At 41.0% G+C, this 23,612-nt stretch overlaps 1 protein-coding gene across 1 annotated transcript; it reads right to left on the bottom strand.

Moving 5' to 3' along the window:
• Window positions 1–1,827: 1,827 nt before the first annotated feature.
• On the bottom strand, window positions 1,828–3,831 carry LOC122690394 (protein ARMCX6-like). Its single transcript, XM_043897405.1, has 2 exons — window positions 3,825–3,831; window positions 1,828–2,793 (listed from the first exon to the last, which is right to left on the bottom strand). Exons 1-2 carry the CDS (start codon window positions 3,829–3,831, stop codon window positions 2,234–2,236), a joined length of 567 nt encoding a protein of 188 aa, XP_043753340.1. The 3' UTR covers window positions 1,828–2,233.
• Window positions 3,832–23,612: the final 19,781 nt, after the last annotated feature.

The raw sequence follows: 23,612 nt of genomic DNA, 5'->3' as shown, positions 1-23,612 counted from the left end.
GTGGCGGGACTCAAGCGGGGACTTGGCAGAGTGCAGAGGAGGAAGGAAGCACGTGGTCATTTGGGACGCCAAGCCGGGAGCAAGCAGAAACGCTGTGGTTAGGTTAGGGCAGAGATCACTGAGGCTGAGCAATAAGGTGTTGCTGAAGATGCCCCTGGCCAGCAGGCTCCACTGGACAAGTGGATGAGGGGCTGCCTGAGGGCAGTCCTGCCTGGGAAAGAGACTGCCCCGCCCACCTGAGGCTGGCTCAGCTGGGCTCCCACAAAGGAAGGATCAGGGAAGTAGCTCTTAGAAAACAGGGCCCCAGAGCCAGCCAGCGGAGCCCCAGCCTGGTGAGCCTTGCTGGGGCTGTGGTGTCACAGCAACTGCAGTCACATGCTGGCCAGCAAGGCGCCAGGGCCCGGGACGGGGCAGAGTTCTGGCGGGCCCCCATGATCACTAGGCAGCCCAAACTGTGGGGGGGGGATGAGTACACGCAGGAGAGCGGCACCCCACCGGCACCCCCCTGCCCCAGTCTCCAGGAGAAGGGAGGGAAACACTGAAATAAAACTGCTCTGAACGGTCAAGGGCATTCAGAAGGCAGTACACTGGGACATCACTGATGACCAGGGCACAGTGTCCCGGAGCCACACCCCAGGGGGACCAGGAGAAGGCACTGGGCTCACAGGAAGCACCGCTCAAAGGAAGCTTCTTGTCCCCTACGTGAGCCTGGCCTGTGAGGAGGAGGACCACTTCATGACACATCAAAACACCCAGGGAACCTGCTGACCCGGGGCTGAGGCTTGCCGGGAGGGGTCTGGAAATGTGGGCAGGGGCGGTGGAATGAGTTGCACAGATTCATGCAGCTTTCAGTGTGCAGAGCCACATTCTTCCTTTCCTCCCAGGGGTGCCGGGAGCTTGCATGGACGGCAGGAACGTGTGTCCTTCTGGGTGGACCAGCCATGGCCATGCCACGCCCCTCAGCATCTGCCCTCCCACCCCCTCGGGGATCCGTGGACGTCTCCATTGTCTCCTTCCTGGATCCTACAGAAGTTACCCGGAGAGGGCAGAAAAGAGGTTCCCCAGAGGAAGCAAGGGCCAAGCCTTCTCGCTCGGCCAGGAATTTGGGCTTGGTCTCCCAAGGAAGGGAGGAGGCCTGCAAGTAGGTTGCACAGCTGCTTCTCAGGAGAGAGAACAACGCCAAGCAGGCCCTCAGCAAGTAGCAGCTGTCACTGCTATAATTGTGCATTAAATGTCAGGGATGGGTGGCCCAGTGGGACGACAGGGACGCACAGACCAACCCAAGGGTACTGACCTTCCTCTCTAGGCCAGCAGGTGAGGAAAGACACCTTCATCGAGGGAAGGACTTCTCTGCATCAGGCACTGTGCTGCCTGCTTCAAGGTGTTGCCTCTTCTAGTCCTCCCAAGAGTCCTTCTTAATCCCACCCCTCATCCCCTTCCCTGCCCCAGCCCCTTCTGGAGGCTCCTCCTGAACCCTGCAGCCCATCTCTTCCCCAGCCTCCTGTGGGCACTGCTAAGTGGGCATCTGTCAGGAGCAAATGCCCCCAGTCAGTCAGCATGGATCATGTATTTTGGTCTTTCCCCTCACGCAGACTAGAGATTCAGAAACAAGTACCGTGTCTCATTTTTGCCAGTTAAAGCACACAGCTTTATTGATGATACATAAAAATGCAGACTTGGTGGACGAGGTTAAGTCAGTACAGCACATAGAAGAGGAGTGTACTTTTTTGCTCAATAAGTATCGTTCATAGGCTCGCGAAGAAAAGAGAGTAAATGGAAAGAATCCCATCTAAGCAGCAACTGATACGTTTTTGGCACAAGCCCCCCATACGGGTCTGGTCTCCCCAACATGGTCCAGCTTAGACACAGAGACCACCACAGGCCAGGCATCCCCACCGAGGCTAGAACATGTTGTTCTTTAACCACAGCTGGCAGCTGAAAGGACCTCTTTACCACAGGAAGAAGGCTGCAAGGGAGCAATTTACAATGCACATTGCCTGCAGACTGAAAAACCAAGAGGTTACTCAAAGCTCTGCGGGGACCCCTGCTTGACCAGTACGAGTGTGGTCCTGGATTTAGCAAGTGCAACTTTCACCCAGAGGTGTGCTGATCCAGCTAAGGCTGGGTCTTCAATAGCACCCACTGCAGAGTCTTTGAGAACACAAGTGTGTGTTCACCCATTGACTGGGCTTTGTTTTGGAGTGGATCAGTCCCACCCTGTCCGAGGGGCCACTTAAGAGGCCAGGGTTTCTGAGAGAAGCTGTCTGTCTGTGTTCCTGATAAAGAGGGGCGGGAAGGGGCATAGCGCTTGGGCTCTCAGCAACTCCCCCGACAAGGCTGGCTTTTCAGACAAACCCATCAGGGGTTTCACAACCTGCCCCTCAGCACATTCACTTCCCTCTGGTATCAAAGGAAACATCAAGCCTGAAACGGACTTGGCAAGCATGTTATTAATAACTGTCATGCTTATTAACAAATTTAATCCAGCCTGCTGCAGAAATGAGCTGCAGCAAAGTGACACAGTCTCCCGACACACTTGGCTGATGCACGTCTTCATCTGGCCCTGATTTTCAACACTGGCATTCAAGTTATCCGGGGCACACAAAGCCTTTCCCTCCTCAACAGCAGGGTCGGGAGTCGGGATTGTGTTTCCAGCAATGGAGAGGCTGGCCAAATGACTGTTGATATCACGGCTAAATGAAAAACTGGCATCCTTGGGCTCAGCTAACAACACTTTTCCCTGAATGAAAGGGCCCTTGGAGAGGCCAAGAGCACAAGTGAAAGTTTTAATATCTTAAGCATCACTTTAAAAAAAGTCTTCCTTTTCATTAGGGAAAATGATTTTTCTTCATTCAGGCCCTTTCCTCTTTGACAGGCTCTAGGTTCTTACTGCCCATGTCACATGTCATCCTCATCCCCAGGATTTGGCATTTCCTGGGTGTTTGAATCCAGACCCCTTATCTACCCTTATTCATATGCTGTTCCCTACAATTCTGCTTGTTTCCCACTGTGCTTACATCGTCTTCTGATTAGTGGGTGAACTGTAGTAATTTCTAGTTCCATCCTCAAGAACTGCTTTTGCTAAATCACAAACTGAAGCACACTTTATATCTAACACAAGTCACAGGAGGGTCTCACTCTTTTAAAAAGCCATCTTATTGTAGTGTTCTGTAGGAGACTGTTGGATGTTCTTTCCCTGGACACAAACTTCACTAACTGCCATTCGACAGGTTACTAGGGAAAATGCAAATACATAGAGCTTTCTTGAGTCTCTATAGATATACATGTCAACGCTCAGCTCAGTTGATTTTCTGGCATCAAATTCCTGTTAATTTTCAAATGTCTCTCCTCCGGCATTTATCTCCCTTTAGCTGGTTCCCACTGTTTCTTCAGGGGTACAGCATTTAACTTTTCTAGCACCCAAGTAAGAGGAGAAGAAAACAAAGACTGGGAGAGGTTGCTGAGTTGCCTCTTGACCCTGCATTCTGACTCCAACCTCCCTCCTCCTCCCTTTCCTTATCTGGAAGAGATCACAATGTCTGGAGCTATTTCCTTCTTCCTTTGCCTAGATTTATGTCTTCATGTAAACACACAGAGAGAATGGAGATTGGTAGATATACAGACATATGACTGCTCTCTCTCCAGAATGAGAAATCTGGCTTTCAAATTTCCTCCATTTGACATTCTCAGGCACACCCTCTAGCCTCCAGACCCTTTCATCACCCCATGGCTTCCCCAAAATGCCCACATTTTCCACTCCCTTGTGCCCCAGTCACTCTCTTGACCTCGTTTTCTTCTTTCAAATGGCCACTTTTCTGTTCTACCCGTCATTTCTGCTCCATACACTCTGCTTCCCCAGAGCCAAAAAGGATTGGGGTTAAGCAATTCTTTTCTGAAACTGGATAGTGAGAGAAGGTTCTGGTTTCAGGCTTGCCTCTACCGCCATCTCCTGACTGGTTCAGGCCTCACATTTCCTTGAAGTACTGATCACTAGAGTTCAGTTCAGTCACTCAGTCATGTCTGACTCTGCGACCCCATGGACTGCAGCACGCCAGGCCTCCCTGTCCATCACCAGCCCCTGGAGTTTACTCAAACTCATGTCCATTGAGTCGGTGATGCCATCCAACCATCTCATCCTCTGCCATCCCCTTCTCCTCCTGCTTTCAATCTTTCCCAGCATCAGGGTCTTTTGCAATGAGATCATTCTTCGCATCAGGTGGCCAAAGTATTGGAGTTTCAGCTTCAATATCAGACCTTCCAATGAACACTCAGGACTGATCTCCTTTGGGATGGACTTGTTGGATCTCCTTGCAGTCCAAGGGACTCTCAAAAGTCTTCTCCAACACCACAGTTCAAAAGCATCAATTCTTCGGCACTCAGCTTTCTTTATACTCTAGCTCTCACAACCATACATGATAACTGGAAAAACCATAGCCTTGACTAGACAGACATTTGTTGGCAAAGTAATGTCTCTACTTTTTAATATGCTGTCTAGGTTGGTCATAACTTTTCTTCCAAGGAATAAGTGTCTTTTAATTTCATGGCTGCAGTCACCATCTGCAGTGATTTTGGAGCCCCCAAAAATAAAGACTCTCACTGTTTCTACTGTTTCCCCATCTATTTCCTATGAAGCGATGGGACCAGAAGCCATGATCTTAGTTTTCTGAATGTTGAACTTTAAGCCAACTTTTTCACTCTCCTCTTTCACTTTCATCAAGAGGCTCATTAGTTCTTCTTCACTTTCTGCCATAAGGGTGGTGTCATCTGCATATCTGAGGTTATTGACATTTCTCCTGGCAATCTTGATTCCAGCTTGTGCTTCATCCAGCCCAGCATTCTCTTGATGGACTCTGCATGGAAGTTAAATAAGCACGGTGACAATATACGGCCTTGACGTGGTCCTTTCCTGATTTGGAGCCAGTCTGTTGTTCCATGTCCAGTTCTAACTGTTGCTTCCTGACCTGAATACAGATTTCTCAAGAGGCAGGTCAGATGGTCTGGTATTCCCATCTCTTTCAGAATTTTCCACAGTTTGTGGTGATCCGCACAGTCAAAGGCTTTGGCATAATCAATAAAGCAGAAATAGATGTTTTTCTGGAACTCTCTTGCTTTTTTGATGATCCAGCAGATGTTGGCAATTTGATCTCTGGTTCCTCTGCCTTTTCTAAAACCAGCTTGAACATCTGGAAGTTCACGGTTCACATATTGTTGAAGCCTGGCTTGGAGAATTTTGAGCATTACTTTACTAGTGTGTGAGATGAGTGCAATTGTGTGGTAGTTTGAGCATCCTTTGGCATTGCCTTTCTTTGGGATTGGAATGGAAACTGACCTTTTCCAGTCCTGTGGCCACTGCTGAGTTTTCCAAATTTGTTGGCATATTGAGTGCAGCACTTTCACAGCATCATCTTTTAGGATTTGAAATAGCTCAACTGGAATTCCATCACCTCCACTAGCTTTGTTTGTAGTGATGCTTCCTAAGGCCCACTTGACTTCGCATTCCAGGATGTCTGGCTCTAGGCGAGTGATCACACCATCGTGATCATCTGGGTCATGAAGATCTTTTTTGCATAGTTCTTCTGTGTATTCTTGCCACCTCTTCTTAATATCTTCTGCTTCTTTTAGGACCATATCATTTCTGTCCTTTACTGAGCCCATCTTTGCATGAAATGTTCCCTTGGTAGCTCTAATTTTCTTGAAGAGATCTCTAGTCTTTCCTATTCTATTGTTTTCCTCTATTTCTTTGCACTGATCACTGAGGAAGGCTTTCTTATCTCTCCTTGCTATTCTTTGGAACTCTGCATTCAAATGGGTATATCTTTCCTTTTCTCCTTTGATTTTTTTTCCTCTCTCCTTTGATTTTTGTTTCTCTTCTCTTCTCAGATATTTGTAAGGTCTCCTCAGAGAGCCATTGCTTTTTTGCATTTCTTATTCTTGGGGATGGTCTTGATCCCTGTCTCCTGTATAATGTCATGAACCTCTGTCCATAGTTCATCAGGCACTCTGTCTATCAGATCTAGTCCCTTAAATCTATTTCCCACTTCCACTGTATAATAAGGGATTTGATTTAGGTCATACCTGAATGGTTTAGTGGTTTTCCCTACTTTCTTCAATTTAAGTCTGAATTTGTCAATAAGGAGTTCATGATCTGTGCCACAGTCAGCTCCTGGTCTTGTTTTTGCTGACTGTATAGAGCTTCTCCATCTTTGGCTGCAAAGAATACAATCAATCTGATTTTGGTGTTGACCATCTGGTGATGTCCATGTGTAGAGTCTTCTCTTGTGTTGTTGGATGAGGGTGTTTCCTATGATCAATGCATTCTCTTGGCAAATTATAGAAGGACAAATTTCAACAAGATGGAAATGCGTTATCTTTTGGTCTCTACGATTGGCAAAGAAAAAATAAGTGACAGGTCTGGTGTGCTGGGGGGAAAGGAGAGAGGCTGGCACACTCTTGCATCACTGCTGGTGGGAGGAAAGCTTGGGGAACACAGCTCAGTGGTGAATTTCTTAAGTGACAAAATTGTGGAGAGGTGGTTTTGTGGTTTGGCCATCAGCTTCCTGTTGATCTTAGGGAGATCTGTATGTAGCCAAGTGAAGAAGAAAGAAACTTCTCTGATTGTGTGCAGGTTAGTGTGAGAGTGAGCATTGCCTGGGCAGTCTTGGGGTCACAGTGGAGTAGACCATGAAAAGGCAGAGACCTGAAGGGCCTGGCGTGTTGCAGTCCATGGGGTCGCAAAGAGTCAGACGTGAGTTGGAGCAACTGAAAAACATTTAATAGAGACTGCTAATGCTGCTGCTAAGTCGCTTCAGTCGAGTCTGACTCTGTGCGACCCAATAGACAGCAGCCCACCAGGCTCCCCCATCCCTGTGATTCTCCAGGCAAGAATACTGGAGTGGGTTGCCATTTCCTTCTCCAATGCATGAAAGTGAAAAGTGAAAGTGAAGTCATTCAGTCGTGTCCGACTCTTAGCGACCCTCTGCAACCCAACTCTTAGTGACCCCCTGCCTACCAGGCTCCTCCGTCCATGGGATTTTCCAGGCAAGAGTACTGGAGTGGGTTGCCATTGCCTTCTCTGTTAATAGAGACTGAAGTGAGTAAATAGCTGAGAAAAGAAGAGAAGCAAAAATCAAAGGAGAAAAGGAAAGATATACCCATTTGAATGCAGAGTTCCAAAGAATAGCAAGGAGAGATAAGAAAGCCTTCCTCAGTGATCAGTGCAAAGAAATAGAGGAAAACAATAGAATAGGAAAGACTAGAGATCTCTTCAAGAAAATTAGAGCTACCAAGGGAACATTTCATGCAAAGATGGGCTCAGTAAAGGACAGAAATGATATGGTCCTAAAAGAAGCAGAAGATATTAAGAAGAGGTGGCAAGAATACACAGAAGAACTATGCAAAAAAGATCTTCATGACCCAGATGATCACGATGGTGTGATCACTCACACTCAGCTAGAGCCAGACATCCTGGAATGCGAAGTCAAGTGCGCCTTAGGAAGCATCACTACAAACAAAGCTAGTGGAGGTGATGGAATTCCAGTTGAGCTATTTCAAATCCTAAAAGATGATGCTGTGAAAGTGCTGCACTCAATATGCCAACAAATTTGGAAAACTCAGCAGTGGCCACAGGACTGGAAAAGGTCAGTTTCCATTCCAATCCCAAAGAAAGGCAATGCCAAAGGATGCTCAAACTACCACACAATTGCACTCATCTCACACACTAGTAAAGTAATGCTCAAAATTCTCCAAGCCAGGCTTCAACAATATGTGAACCGTGAACTTCCAGATGTTCAAGCTGGTTTTAGAAAAGGCAGAGGAACCAGAGATCAAATTGCCAACATCTGCTGGATCATCAAAAAAGCAAGAGACTTCCAGAAAAACATCTATTTCTGCTTTATTGATTATGCCAAAGCCTTTGACTGTGCGGATCACCACAAACTGTGGAAAATTCTGAAAGAGATGGGAATACCAGACCATCTGACCTGCCTCTTGAGAAATCTGTATTCAGGTCAGGAAGCAACAGTTAGAACTGGACATGGAACAACAGACTGGCTCCAAATCAGGAAAGGACCACGTCAAGGCCGTATATTGTCACCGTGCTTATTTAACTTCCATGCAGAGTCCATCAAGAGAATGCTGGGCTGGATGAAGCACAAGCTGGAATCAAGATTGCCAGGAGAAATGTCAATAACCTCAGATATGCAGATGACACCACCCTTATGGCAGAAAGTGAAGAAGAACTAATGAGCCTCTTGATGAAAGTGAAAGAGGAGAGTGAAAAAGTTGGCTTAAAGTTCAACATTCAGAAAACTAAGATCATGGCTTCTGGTCCCATCGCTTCATAGGAAATAGATGGGGAAACAGTAGAAACAGTGAGAGTCTTTATTTTTGGGGGCTCCAAAATCACTGCAGATGGTGACTGCAGCCATGAAATTAAAAGACACTTATTCCTTGGAAGAAAAGTTATGACCAACCTAGACAGCATATTAAAAAGTAGAGACATTACTTTGCCAACAAATGTCTGTCTAGTCAAGGCTATGGTTTTTCCAGTTATCATGTATGGTTGTGAGAGCTAGAGTATAAAGAAAGCTGAGTGCCGAAGAATTGATGCTTTTGAACTGTGGTGTTGGAGAAGACTTTTGAGAGTCCCTTGGACTGCAAGGAGATCCAACAAGTCCATCCCAAAGGAGATCAGTCCTGAGTGTTCATTGGAAGGTCTGATATTGAAGCTGAAACTCCAATACTTTGGCCACCTGATGCGAAGAATGATCTCATTGCAAAAGACCCTGATGCTGGGAAAGATTGAAAGCAGGAGGAGAAGGGGATGGCAGAGGATGAGATGGTTGGATGGCATCACCGACTCAATGGACATGAGTTTGAGTAAACTCCAGGGGCTGGTGATGGACAGGGAGGCCTGGCGTGCTGCAGTCCATGGGGTCGCAGAGTCAGACATGACTGAGTGACTGAACTGAACTGATAATTTCCAAGAAAGCAACCTGTCTTCTCCTGCAGCAACTATTTCAGTTTATACTTCTTTATCTTCTCTCGGAATATAAGGCAACAGCCCATCCCTTCAGTTCCCTCCACTCAGTCACTAATATCTGCCATCTTTCTTGGACCCACAAAAATGCAAATTTCTTGAAATAAGGCATAGAGAGAGAGATAATTTAGATAATTTTTATAGCCTCTTCTTATTTTCTTGGAAATACTGTCTTTTAAAAAAGATATACATGTTTTGATATGCATAAGGAGTTTTCTAAAGTGATTTTTGCCAAAATGTCACCACTGGTTATTTCAGATATATATTTAAGGCATAATACATTCTAGGTATTATGCCAACTGCTAAGGTCAGTGGGACGTCTAGATGAACAGATTTGTCTCTTGGTAATGATCACCTAGTTTCTCAGACAGGCCCGTACAAGGCAGCATTTACTTTGCTGAGTTTACACACTCCAGATCTTAATTTTGTCCTCAGGCTAAAGTTATGCACAACTTATGACCTTATGCACAATACAAATGTATACATATGTTGACCAAAAGACAAGGATAAGAATGTTCATAATAGCGCTGTTCGTATTAGCCCCAAACTGAAAACACCCCAAATATCCATTAACAGTAAGAAAGATAAATGAAATACAGTAAATACATGTGTGCTGCATGGTAAGTCGCTTTAGTCATGTTCAACTCTTTGCAATCCCACTATAACCAGGACTATAACCTGAGGTGTTCCTCTGTCCATGGGATTATCCAGGCAAGAATACTGGAGTGGGTTGCCATTTCTTCCTCCAGGACATCTTCCTGACCCAGGGATTGGATCCCCATTTCCTGTGTCTCCTGCATTGTTGGGAGGATTCTTTACCACTAATGCCACCTGTAAGTGGTGTTTATAGTCATAAATGGCAATGAATATTATATATGCAACAGTATGGATTAATCTCACAATGTTAGCAAAAATTAAAGAGATACAAAAGAGTACATATTGTGTGACTTCGTTTACAGAAGGTTTAAAACACACACACATGAATTCAGCAACACGTCAAAAAGCTCATACACCATGATCAAGTTGGGTTTATTCCAGGGATGCAAGGATTCTTCAATATACAGAAATCAATCAATGTGATACACCATATTAACAAATTGAAAGATAAAAACCATATGATCATCTCAATAGATGCAGAAACAAAACCTTTGACAAAATTCAGCGCCTGTTTATGATTAAAACTCTTCAAAAAATGGGCATAGAAGGAACGTACCTCAACATAGTAAAGGCCATATATGATAAACCCACAGCAAACATTATTCTCAATGGTGAAAAACTGAAAGCATTCCCCCAAGATCAGGAACAAGACAAGGGTGTCCACTTTCGCCACTATTATTCAACATAGTTCTAAAAGTCCTCGATACAGCAATCAGAGAAGAAAAAGAAATAAAAGGAATCCAGATCAGAAAAGAAGAAGTAAAGCTCTCATTGTTTGTAGATGACATGCTACTGTATGTAGAACATCCTAAAGATAGTATCAGAAAATTACTAGAGCTAATCAGTGAATTTAGCAAAATTGCAGGATACAAAATCAATACAGAGAAATCACTTGCAATGAAAAATCAGAAAGAGAAGGAATCAATCCCATTCACCATTGCAACAAAAAGAATTAAATATCGAGGAATAAACTTACCTGAGGAGACAAAAGAAATGTACACAGAAAATCATAAGACTCTGATGAAAGAAATCAAAGATGACATAAACAGATGAAGAGCTATTCCATGTTCCTGAGTAGGAAGAATCGATATTTGTGAAAATGGCTATACTACTAAATGCAATCTACATATTCAATGTGAATCCTATCAAATTACCAATGGCATTTTTCACAGAACTAGAACAAAAAAATTCACAATTCATATGGAAACACAAAAGAACCCAAATAGTCAAAGCAGTCTTGAGAAAGAAGAATGGAGCTGGAGGAATCAACCTTCCTGACTTCAGGTTATACTACAAAGCTACAGTCATCAAGACAGTATGATACTGGCACAAAAACAGTAATATAGACCAATGGAACAAGATAGAAAGCCCAGAAATAAACACACGCACCTATGGGTACATTATTTTTGACAAAGGAGGCAAGAATATACAATGGGGCAAAGACAGCCTCTTCAATAAATGGTGCTGGTCAAATTGGACAGCTACATGTAAAAGAATGAAATTAGAACACTTCCTAACATCATACACAAAGATAAACTCAAAATGGACTAAAGACCTAAATGTAAGACCAGAAACTATATAACTCTTAGAGGAAAACATAGGCAGAACACTCGATGACACAAATCAAAGCAAGATCCTCTATGATCCACCTCCTAGAGTAATGGGAATAAAAACAAAAGTAAACAAATGTGACCTGATTAAACTTAAAAGCTTTTGCACAGCAAAGGAAAGTATAAGCAATGTGAAAAGGCAACCCTCAGAATGGGAAAAAATAATAGCAAATGAAACAACTGACAAAGGATTAATTTTCAAAATATACAAGCAGCTCATACAACTCAATACCAGAAAAACAAACAACCCAATCAAAAAGTGGGAAAAAGACCTAAACAGACATTTCTCCAAAGAAGACATACAGGTGGCTAACAAACACATGAAAAGATACTAAGCATCACTCATCATTAGAGAAATGCAAATCAAAACTACAATGAGATATCACCTCACACAGGTTAGAATGGCCCTCATCAAAATGTCTACAAACAATAAATGCTGGAAAGGGTGTGGAGAAAAGGGAATGCTCTTGCACTATTGGTGGGAATGTAAATCAGTACAGCCACTATGGAAGACGGTATGGAGATTCCTTAAAAAACTAGGAATGAAACCACCATATGACACAGCAATCCCACTCCTAGGCATATACTCTGAGGAAACCAAAACTGAGAGACACATGTATCCCGTTGTTCATTGCAGCACTATTTACAATAGCTAGAACATGGAAGCAACATAGATGTCCATCAACAGATGAATGGATAAGCAAGTTGTATATACACAATGGAATATTACACAATGGAATATTACTCAGCCTTAAAAAGGAATGCATTTGAGTCAGTTCTAATGAGGTGGATGAACCTAGAACCTATTATACAGAGTGAAGTGAGTCATAAAGAGAAAGATAAATACTGTATTCTAACACATATATACAGAATCTGGAAAAATGCTACTGAAAAATTTGTTTTTACAGGGAACAATGGAGAATCAGACATAGAGAATAGACTTATGGACATGGGAAGAGAGGAGGAGAGGGTGAGATGTATGGAAAGAGTAACATAGAAACTTACATTACCATATGTAAAATAGATAGCCAACGGGAATTTGCTGTATAGCTCAGGAAACACAAACAGGGGCTCTGTATCAACCTAGAGGGGTGGGATGGGGAGGGAGATGAGAGAATTCCAAAAGGGAAGGGATATATGTATCCCTATGGCTGATTCATGTTGAGGTTTGACAGAAAACAGCAAAATTCTGTAAAGCAAATATTCTTCAATAAAACATAAATTAATTACACACACACACACAAAACTAATTCAAGGATTTAGAAGTCAAAATAGTGGTTACCCTTGGGATGCATTATTGACTAAATGGAGACATGAGGGAAGCTTCCAAAGTGCTGTTCATGTTTTGTTCCTTGCTCACTTTGTGAAAATTTATTGAGCTGAACACTTAGGATTTTCTGAATATGCGGTATGCTTCTACAAAATAGTGAGTTAGAGAAATGGTGGATGAATAAATGAAACCAGTCCTTCTGCTGATCTGGAGAAGTTGAACACAACATAGTTTATCACTTCCCTGAAGGCACTAGAAGGCTAACAAGATGATGAATACCCGGTTCAGAATATGAGTGGGAGAAGTTGAGCTTAATGTTAGGGCCACTTTCTCCAATGGTGCATATTCAGTTACTGAGGGAACTATAGAGAGGCTATGTAGAGTTTTGGATAGTCTTTGGATAGAGACAGATATTAGAGAGACAGATATTAGAATCAAAATCCTACCAAGAGGTACACCTGGTAAACCCTAAAATCTTTGGATTGTCATGCTGAAAGAGCTGCACCTCAGAGTCAGAGTGAAGGAGACGTACACAGGCTTTTACAAGGACTTCAGTTTAAGTAGTCTCAACCACTGGAAGTTGGATTAAGATAATTCCAAAGTGCTGATGTCTCTAGATACCTGGCAAAGACAAATACAAATTCTCTAGAAATAATATCAATCGCAAATTATTTCTGAAGTTTCATAAAATACTATATCTAGCACACAGTTGGAGAAGGCAGTGGCAACCCACTCCAGTACGCTTGCCTGGAAAATCCTATGGACAGAAGAGCCTGGTAGACTGCGGTCCATGGGGTCGCTAAGACTCGGGCACGACTGAGAGACTTCACTTTCACTTTTCACTTTCATGCATTGGAGAAAGAAATGGCAACCCACTCCAGTATTCTTGCCTGGAGAATCCCAGGGACAGAGGAGCCTGGTGGGCTGCTGTCTATGGGGTCGCACAGAGTCGGACATGACTGAAGTGACTTAGCAGCAGCAGCAGCAGCACACAATAGAAAACCACCAAGCACACAGGAAGACAAGACAAAATTAACAAAAGTCATCAGAAATGACAGATAATAGAAGAAGACTCATTGGGGCTTCAGATATTAGAGTTCTCAGACATTAATTTAAAATAAATATGCTTACTATGCTTAAGAAGATAAGAGACAATACAGAGAATTTCTGCAGATAAATGAAAACTATTAAAAAGTATAAAGCAGAAATTCTAGACCTAAAAAATAATCTCAGTCAACTGAATGGAAGGATTTAACAGCAGAGTACTATAGATGAAAAGAAAATTATTGAGCAGGAAGGTAGGTTGGAAGAAACCATCAAAAAAAAAAAAATGCCAGAGTCACAAAAGAGTGAAAAAATTAAGAGTGGTTAAGAGATAGAGAAGACAGAAAGAAGATGCAACATACATGTACTTGAAATTCAGGAAGAGAGGAAAGAATGAGTGAGGCAAAAGTAATATCTGAAGAAATAATGGTTGACAGTTTTCTGAAACTTTCCAAAATGTCAAGCTACAAATTTAAGAAGCCATTCAAATCTTGAGCAGGATAAAATTTAGGATTAGAAGATGTGGTCTATTTTATGCTTTCATATATACTTATTTTGTATATTTCCACTGAATTCTTTTACAGTTCTTATAGTTTTATATCTTTTTGGAAACTAATTATGTAACACACAATATGTGGCATAAATGCTACAACTACTTTCTCCAGGGTCAGTGTCAGACACCACTAATTGGTCATCCGGTAGAGGCTGGTGCAATAAATCGTTCTCAAGGTGCACTCTGTTGGGAAGTAATCCTCTATGGCTTCATCATGTGCTTGCACATATTCTGAGCAAGACACTTACCATCCATTGTTCTGAACTGTCTTTTCAAGGTTGTATAGCAAACAGCCTTGGAAGATATAGTATCTCCCTCATGAGCAAAAGGAAGATTTGATAGTAAGGATAAAAGACTCAGATTCTTCAAGCCCTGAGTTCTTTTGTCATTTCTGCATGTGCCGGTGTCATTTGGTTCTCTTCATATCACCCGCTGGGAATTGGGATCCAGCAATTGATGTAAAAATTGGGGTTCAGGATAGGGGGACACATGTGCACATGTGGCTGATTCATGTCAATGTATGGCAAAAAACCATCACAATATTTTAAAGCAATTATCCTTCAATTAAAATTAATTAACTAATTTTTTTTAAATGCTGATACTCCAGTTACTGCTGTTGATGTGAGTAATAAATGGTCTTTTATCTTTGAAAAAAAGAGGATGTGGTATATGAAGCAAAAATGCACAGAACTGTAAGAAATAATAGAGGTGCCCAATCATAGTGGGAGATTATAAAATGTCTTTTTTTTTGTAACTGACAGAATAAGTAGATAAAAATAGCAGAAATATTGAAGATTTGAACATGATTAGAAAACATGACTCATTTAGTTCAGTCCCTAATTGGTATAATACTACATTCAACAATCACAAAAGATTCAGTCAAAAAACATATGCAACATATACAAGGCTTACCTCATTTTATTGTACTTCCCTTTCTTTCACTTCACAGATGTTGCATTTTTTACAAATTGAAGGTTTGTGGCAACCCTGTGTCAAGTTTATTGGTACCATTTTTCCAACAGCATTTGCTTACTTCATGTCTCTGTGTCACATTTTGGTAATTTTCACACTAGTTCAAACTTTTTTTTTTTTTTTATTAGTTGGAGGCTAATTACTTCACAACTTCTTCATTATCATTATATTTGTTATGGTGATATGTGATCAGTGATCTTTGATGTTACTATTGCAAAAAATAATAAATAAATACGACTCCCTGAAAGAGTTGTCTAGAGTTTTAGACATAACTCTATTGCACACTTAACAGACTATGGTATAGTGTAAGTCTAACCTTTATATGCACTGGGAAACTAAAATAGTCATGTACCTTGCTTTATTGTGCTATTCATTTTGTTGTGGTGATCTGGAAATGAACCTTCAATATCCCTGAGGTATGTCTACGTCAAAATTGATCTTACACTGGGACATAAAGCAACTGTTAACAAATTTCAAAAGATTAAAATTATATGGTGTGTGTTCCCTACCCATGATGCAATAAACTAGAAATTAATAATAAAAATATGACTGATAATCTACATATTTTTAGAATTAGGAAATACATTTATAAATAACCCATGGGTCAGAGAAAAAAAATCACAATCAAAATTTAAAAATATTTTGCATGGGATGGTAATAAAAATATTATATTCAAAGTTATAAAGGATACTTTGTTTCTGGCTATGACAGTCTACTAATAGAAGACCAATCCTGTCCTTTTGAAGGATAAGAAAAGCTGAAAAATAAATTGTAACTATATTTAAACAAATTAAATTGTTTAAAGTCACTGGAGAGCTAGGAAAGCAGCCAGAATTTGAAGTATCAAATCATGGAGAGAAGGGAAACTTAAAGAGGTGAAACACATTTGACACCAATTTTCCTCTTGAAGCATTTGTCAATTAATAATCAACATGGGTGGAGAGGCTGAAAAATAAGCTACTAAAAGACAAAAAACCTGAGTAGAACTTTCAGCAGTTACACAGAGTTGAGGATTCAAAATCTAAAACTTAGGGCTACCTACACATCCAGGATTTGATGGGCTAAGATCCTGGAGAAAGGAAATTACAAAGAAAGGAAACAAGCAGTACGAGCTGATTTTCTCCTAGAGGCATTCACCAATTCTTAATAGGTGTAGAGTTAGAAGCAAAGAAACCAAGTAGAAATAGGCAATTAAGAGTCTAGGAAGATAAACTGAGCTATTTGGCAGCTTCATAGTATAGGGAAGATAAAAATTGGAGCTTGTAGATTTCCAAAGGTGGGAGACCTGATAAATTCCCTAGGCTGTCAGTAAGAACCCCTGAAGAATTACACCCTAGAAATGAGTGAACTGGAAATAGAATAGATCAGACAAAGATTAAAATCCAACCTCATACTGTATAGCACAGGGATCTATAGTCAATAAATTGTAATAACCTATAATGGAAAATAATCTGAAAAATAATATATGTGTATAACTGAACCACCTTGCTGTGCACCTGAAACATTGTAAGTTAATTATATGTCAATTAAATATATATATATATATATTAAGAAAGATAAATAAATAAAGTCCAACCTCAAATTAGTTCAATTCTTGATGTTTAAAGTATTTACTCTTATATGGCCTTCCCAAAGCCAAAGCAAATTTTTTTCAAATCAAGAAAAACTCAACTATTTTTTCTAGAATTTTTCATTCATAATGTTTAGCACTCAAACAAAAGCATACCAAGAGATACTACAAACAAATTTTTAAAGGAGAAAAAGAAATAAACAATAGAAATGGACCTATAGAAGATTAAGCTATTAGAGGTATCAGGCATAGACTTTAAAGGAATTGTAATAAATATGTTCAGGAAAACGGACAACAAGAGAGACAATTTCACCCAACAACTGAAATGTGGTGGGAAAAGAATCAAATGGAAATTCTCAAAGTAAAAAATGTAATAGTGACCTTCAGTTTCAACTCCAACACATAAAATGTTTGAAAGTCTTCGCTACTCTCCTTATAGTAAGAAAAATGTTGAATAAACAGGAAATCAACAACTTTTCTAAGATATATCAGATAATTGAGCTCACAGGGCAAAACAACACCCTCAAAGTCTGGAGATACAGGAAGAATCACAGTTACAATGAGATTACTTGAAGTAGAAAGCTCAGGAGCCAGTAACTGGTCAGAATATCTTAAATGGTCATTTTGAATTGCTAGAGAATGGATGTGGACTAGCTTAAGAGTTAAAAATCTAAGGGTGGTGGTACTTTTGGGAGGGTCATCACCTTTTCATTATTTTTTTATCTGAAGGAACCCAACAGGTTATCACAACAAAGATCAGAGAAAATTTCCCTCCAGTTTCTGTCAGGGGGAGGGGAAAATAACCATTTTGAATTATGCCCAGGGGAAAAATAACCGTTTTGAAATACATCCAAAATGTTCTCCATAACAAAGGCTATCCTGAAAGGGAAACTGTTTTACCAGGGCTTTATCTGACCTAGGGGAAGGGCAACTGGCTGGCTCCAGCTCCATCTAGACTTCCTGTCTCATGTAAAGGGAGAAAAAAAAGCACCATTAATCAACTGGATATAATTAACATCTGTAGAATATTTAATCCAACAACAGCAAAAAAATACACATACTTCTCAGGCTCACATAAAATATTAACCAAGAAGGACCACATTTTAGGCCATAAAACACACCTTAACAAGTTCAAAAGAGTAGAAAGCATACAAAGTATTCTCTCAGACCACATGGAATTAAACTAGAAATCAATAACAGAAAGATGTAAAATCTCAAACTATTTGAAGATTAAACAAATACACTCCTAAAACACGGGTCAAAGAAGAAGTCTCAAAAGAATATTTTAAACATTTTGAAATAACTGAAAATGAAAATACAACTTATCAAAATTTATGGTATCCAGTGAAAACAGTGCTTAGAGGAAATTTATGGAAGTTAATGCATATACAAATTTCCCTGCTTTTTGAAAGTTTGCTTTATACTACTTGTGGTTTTTGCTTTTGTTTTTGTTTTTTTTTTTACAAAAGACCTACATTAGTACTTGTTTTCACTAACTGGAAGAAACCCAAAGGCAATTTTTGCTTTTATGGAAAAAGGTGAAATGAGGAAATAGCATTCAGCATTTGTTTTGCAGCAAGCTGAGCTATTATGGAAGCAGCATTTACCCCAAGCAGTGAGAGTAGCATTCACTGCCAAGCTCCTTCCCTGTGAACTACACTTATCGTCTCAGCATCAAGCTGCCATAGCTTTGTACTGTGCCATAGCACAGAGGCTTTATCTCAATCTATTTTATGTGTCCATTAATAATAATAATATTTATCCTAAGATAATTGGTCTTCACTTTAAGCCATTTTGGCTTGTGAAAGGTTTCCCACGAACACTCTACTTTTGGACAGCAGGGGAAACTTGTATTAGAAAATAAGAAAGAGGAGAGGTATGGGCAAGATAGTAGGATTATGGAAGCCTGTGTACTCACCTCCTCCCATGGGAGCATCAAAATTACAGCCTTTACAGAGCAAATATCAATGCGAATGACCTGAAGACTAACAGAAAATAGTTTCCACACCACAACTGAAGATACGAAGAAGGAACCCCAATGAGATGTGTAGGAGGGGAAGACACACAATACAGCCAAAACTCACGTCCCTGGGTAGGTGACCCACAAATGGAAGGATAAACACAATCACAGATGTTCCCTGCAAGGAGCAAAGGATCTGAGCCCCATATTGGGCTCCCCAGTCTGAGGGTCCTATGTCAGGAAGAGGAGCCTCCAGAATGTCTGACTTTGAAGGCCAATGAGGCTTGCAAACAGAAGAGCCTGAGAGATATAGGAACAAAGATTCTGCTCTTAAAACTCTTGCAGCTGTTTTTGGGAGTTCTTTCTCCTACGAGAGCACTGATGCTAATGAGGACCATTTTGGAGTCCTCTCTCTAGCCTATTAGTACCAGGGGCTTACTCACCACCAGCAGACAGGCCCAAGTCCTGGGACACCACAAGCTGAGCAGCCATCTCTTTGCAAACCTGGCCTCACCTACCAATTGGCTGGCACCAGCCCTGGAAACCCTCAGGTCATGCACTCAGCTGCACCAAGACCCAGTCCCACATTTCAGTGGGTTGACAGCCACCATAAGAGGCAGAGAGCGGTAGTCAACCAGATCAGCAGCCAGCCCTACCTATCAGCATGCCCACAATAGACAACCCTACCACAACAGAAGGGTCCAAGTAGTTCATTCCCAACCCAGGGATCAAACCCCGGTCTCCCACATTGCAAGCAGATTCTTTACTATCTGAGCTACCAGGGAAGCCCAAGAATACTGGAATGGATAGCCTATTCCTTCTCCAAGGGATCTTCCCAACCCAGGAATCAAACCATGGTCTCCTGCATTGCAGGCAGATTCTTTACCAGCTGAGCTACCAGGGAAGCCCCATATATGGGATGACCCTAGAGCATATAATTCTGGTGACCAGAGAAGAATGCACTGCTGTGATCTATAAGACATCTCCTACATATGGCCACTTCTCCAAAATTGGGAAACATAACTGACCTACTGAATACATAGAAATAAACAGAACAGTTAGACAAAATGAGGAGACAGAGGAATATGATCCAAAAGAAGGAATAAGACAAAGCCCCAGAGGAAGTAAAGATAAGCAATCTATCTGATAAAGCATTCAAGGTATTATAAAGATACTCACTGAACTCAGAAGAAGGATGAACACAGTGAGAATTTCAACAAAGAGGTAGAAAAATAAAGAAGAATCAAATAGCTGAAGAAAAGAATTGCATATATATATATAAAATACCCAAATCACTTTGCTATACACCTGAAACTAACACAATATTGTAAATTAACTGTACTTCCACTAAAAACATTTTTTAAACTTTTAGCCATCCAGAAATAAGAAAGAAGCTTCCATAACTTGATTAAAAACTACCTACAAAAACAAAGGAACAAATATCATAGTTAATGTTAAAGTATCAGGAGCTTTCACCTGAGATACATAACAAGAAAAGGATGGCCACTATCACCACTTTTATTCATTACCATGCTGAGGATTCTATGCAGTGCAACAAGGGAAGAAAAAGAAAGGAAAGTTCAAGAAAATTGAAGAAGGAAGACTATTTGCATACAAAAGTATTACATATGTAGAAAACAGAAAAGAATCTATGAACAAACTATTAAAATTAAATTATTTCAACAAGATCATGCAACACAATGTCAGTATAGTTTTTAAAATCACCTCTATTCCTATATCAGCAGCAAGAAATCAGAAAATGAAATTCTAAAATCTAAGTCACTTAGAAACAGCATTGAAAAACTACCAAGTCTTAGAAATATTAATAATTCAAACAAAATACCTAGAAGACTGAAGATGGAAGTTCAGACATTATTGAAAGATGTTAAAGAATACATAATTAAAGGAAGGAATATATCAAGTTAATGGATTGGAGAACTCAATATCGTAAATATGTTCTGGTTCATGCTAAGTCGCTTCAGTAGTATCCAACTCTTTGCAACCCTATGAGCTGTAGCCCCCCAGGCTCCTCTGTCCATGGGATTCTCCAGGCAAGAATACAGGAGTGGGTTGCCATGACCTCTTCCAGGGGATCTTCCAGACCCAGGGATCGAACCCATGTCTCTTAACATCTCCTGAATCAGCAGGCTGGTTCTTCACTAATAGTGCCATCTGGGAAGCCCCTGTAAATATGTTAATTCTTTCTAAATTGGTTTCTAGATTAATTGTAATCCCAATTAAAATCCAAACAGCTACAGTGTGTGCGTGTGTCAGTGTCTGTGTGTGCATAAATTGGCAAGTTTATTTTTAAAATCTATATGGAAACACAAAGAGCCAAGAATAAGAGAATCCTAAAAAAAAAAAAAGATTTACACTACCAAATATCAAGATGTATTATAGTTTATTTTTATAACTTAGAGGTAGGAAAGACTTTCCTCAAAATGAACAAAAACCCAGATGCCAGAAAGGGAAAATATGAAAAATTAGATCACCTATAAAGGGAAAAAAAGAATAACATCAAATGAATTAGATATCAATCTACTTTGACAGCACTAACATCTAGCTAAGTCAGCTTGCCCCAATTCCCTAAGCACTAAATAAACAACCTTCTGGTGATAATGTGGTTCCTGATGTACATCGATCTTAGGGAAAGAATATTCTGAGCAGCCAACACTAAGAATCTGTTCTACTTGGTAATTACATTTCTTAGAGTAACATAGACTCTCATTCTCTTTTTTTGTTGTTGTTTTCAAAATGAAAATCCACCCAATTTAATAACGTTATGTCCATGTGCAAACTTAGAAATACTCAACAAACAGAAGGCTCTAATGCCAAAAGATATTTGTAATACACTTACTCTTTCACTTTTTAAAAGAGTTACACTTAGCCCACTGTCAGTGCTGGATCAAATTCCTTTGACATGAACCTGTTAGAATGAAGCTACCCCTCCAACAAGGCTTCTTTCCCACTCCCTCCCTTCTCCCTCCCCTCAGGCTTATCCCCAAACCCAACAATGCCCAAGCCCTTAACACAAGCCTGAGAAGGACACAGTGGAGAGGGAAAAGCATGGAGATACACATCTCTGAAAGTAAATATGTGTCATCCTGCTTGATACCACACCTCAGGGGTCAATATCCTAGTCTTCTGCACCCGGAGATGGCAGCATGATAGTGCTGGTTTAAAGGCAAGAAGAGACACAGTTTGAATGGAGAAATCAGGGAAAAAAAGCTTCAGTCTGGGATATAATGAAAAATGAATGTAAAATGTTAGCATTGAAAATAGTCATAATCATTCTTTGCAAAACCACTCTCAAGGGAATAGAGTAGAGAAATTAACCAAACAGAGGCATAAACACAAAATTGCCTAAACTATATCAATTTGCTAAATCTACACTTAGAATCTCTTATGAAACAAGGCAAGTAAAATATGAATTTAAAAATAGAAAACCAGTTTCCTGAGCCTTAAATATTATGCTTTGGGTGACAATTTATAAGAGAACTATACTCCATCTTTGTAAAATTGCCTCTGAACACACTTGACTGGGATAGACCCACTCAAATTCCTAAAATCATTGATGTTGTTCTGTCACTAAGTCATGTCCAACTGTTTGCAACCCCATGGGCTGCAGCATGCCAGGCTTCCCTGTCCTTCACTATCTTCTGGAGTTTGCTCAAATGCATGATATCTAACCATCTATCTAACCATCTTGTCCTCTCTCTTCCGCTTCTCCTCCTGCCCTTGGTCTTTCCTAGCATCAGAGTCTTTTCCAACGAGTTGGCTCTTCGTATCAGGTGGCCAAAGTATTGAAACTTCAGTGTCAGCATCAGTCCTTCCAGTGAATATTTGGGGTTGATTTCCTTTAGTAGTGACTGGTTTGATCTTCTTGCTGTCCATGGGACTCTCATGAATCTTTTCCAGCACCACACTTCAAAAGTATCAATTCTTTGGCACTCAGCCTTCTTTATGGTCCAACTCTCACATCCATACATGACTACTGGAAAAACCATAGCTTTGACTAGACGGACATTTGTCGGCAAAGTGAAGTCGGCAAAGCTTTTTAATGTGCTGTCTAGGTTGGTCATAGCTTTTCTTCCAAGGAGCAAGTGTCTTTTAATTTTGTGGCTGCAGTCACCATCCGTAGTGATTTTGGAGACCAAGAAAATAAAATCTGCCATCGTTTCCACTAAAATCATTGGATGAGATAAAAACCAAAATACAAGAATATCCTGAGTTTCTAATTTCCTCAGTTTCCCAGAAGTTGCCATGTTCTCTAAAGAAAGGACACTGGCTCTTCCCTGCCCCCATGAGCTGCCACTATCATGGCTACTATACTAGAAGGGTGCCCTTCCCAAAATGTTTGAGTGGCAACCTCTGATGTGAAAGCATCAGGACACCAGAGCGTGGCTGGGCCGGCCCTGTGTCTTCCCTGGACCAGGCAGTCACACATCTGTCTCACATAGCACTTCCCAAAGTCCGGGTGATTCAGTTCCAAATAATACCAGGTATGGGACATCAAGATTCATGCAATGCACATAGGGCTGTTCCACAATAAGACCGGTGCTTTCTCAGTCTCCGTTCAACAACGGTCCGAAAAGTCGGCATCCAGCCATATATACCTTGTTACCTTGTTACCACAGCAACGACAATTATCATTCTGTATCAAATGCCCATTGGTGCATGACCTGGTGATGAAACGATCACCCCCAAAAGACACAGAAGCACAAAAAGACTACTGTCAATGGTCTCTCAGAGGAAGAAATAAAGAGAGAAGTGTGAGGGAGGGAAAGGGAAGGAGAATGGGAAGGGAGGAGAGGATGAGAAGAGACCTGAGGAGCAGATGGACACTGGTCAGGCCTGTGCCCCTGCTGCCGGGTGGCTTTTTATTACCCAAGTTCATCTCATTGCCACCCCAGGTCGAAAAGTCACTCAGCACTCCAAG

The sequence above is a fragment of the Cervus elaphus genome, chromosome X (genome assembly GCF_910594005.1).
Source record: "Cervus elaphus chromosome X, mCerEla1.1, whole genome shotgun sequence".
Classification (NCBI taxonomy): domain Eukaryota; kingdom Metazoa; phylum Chordata; class Mammalia; order Artiodactyla; family Cervidae; genus Cervus; species Cervus elaphus.
This window is presented reverse-complemented; position numbering and strand designations above follow the sequence as displayed.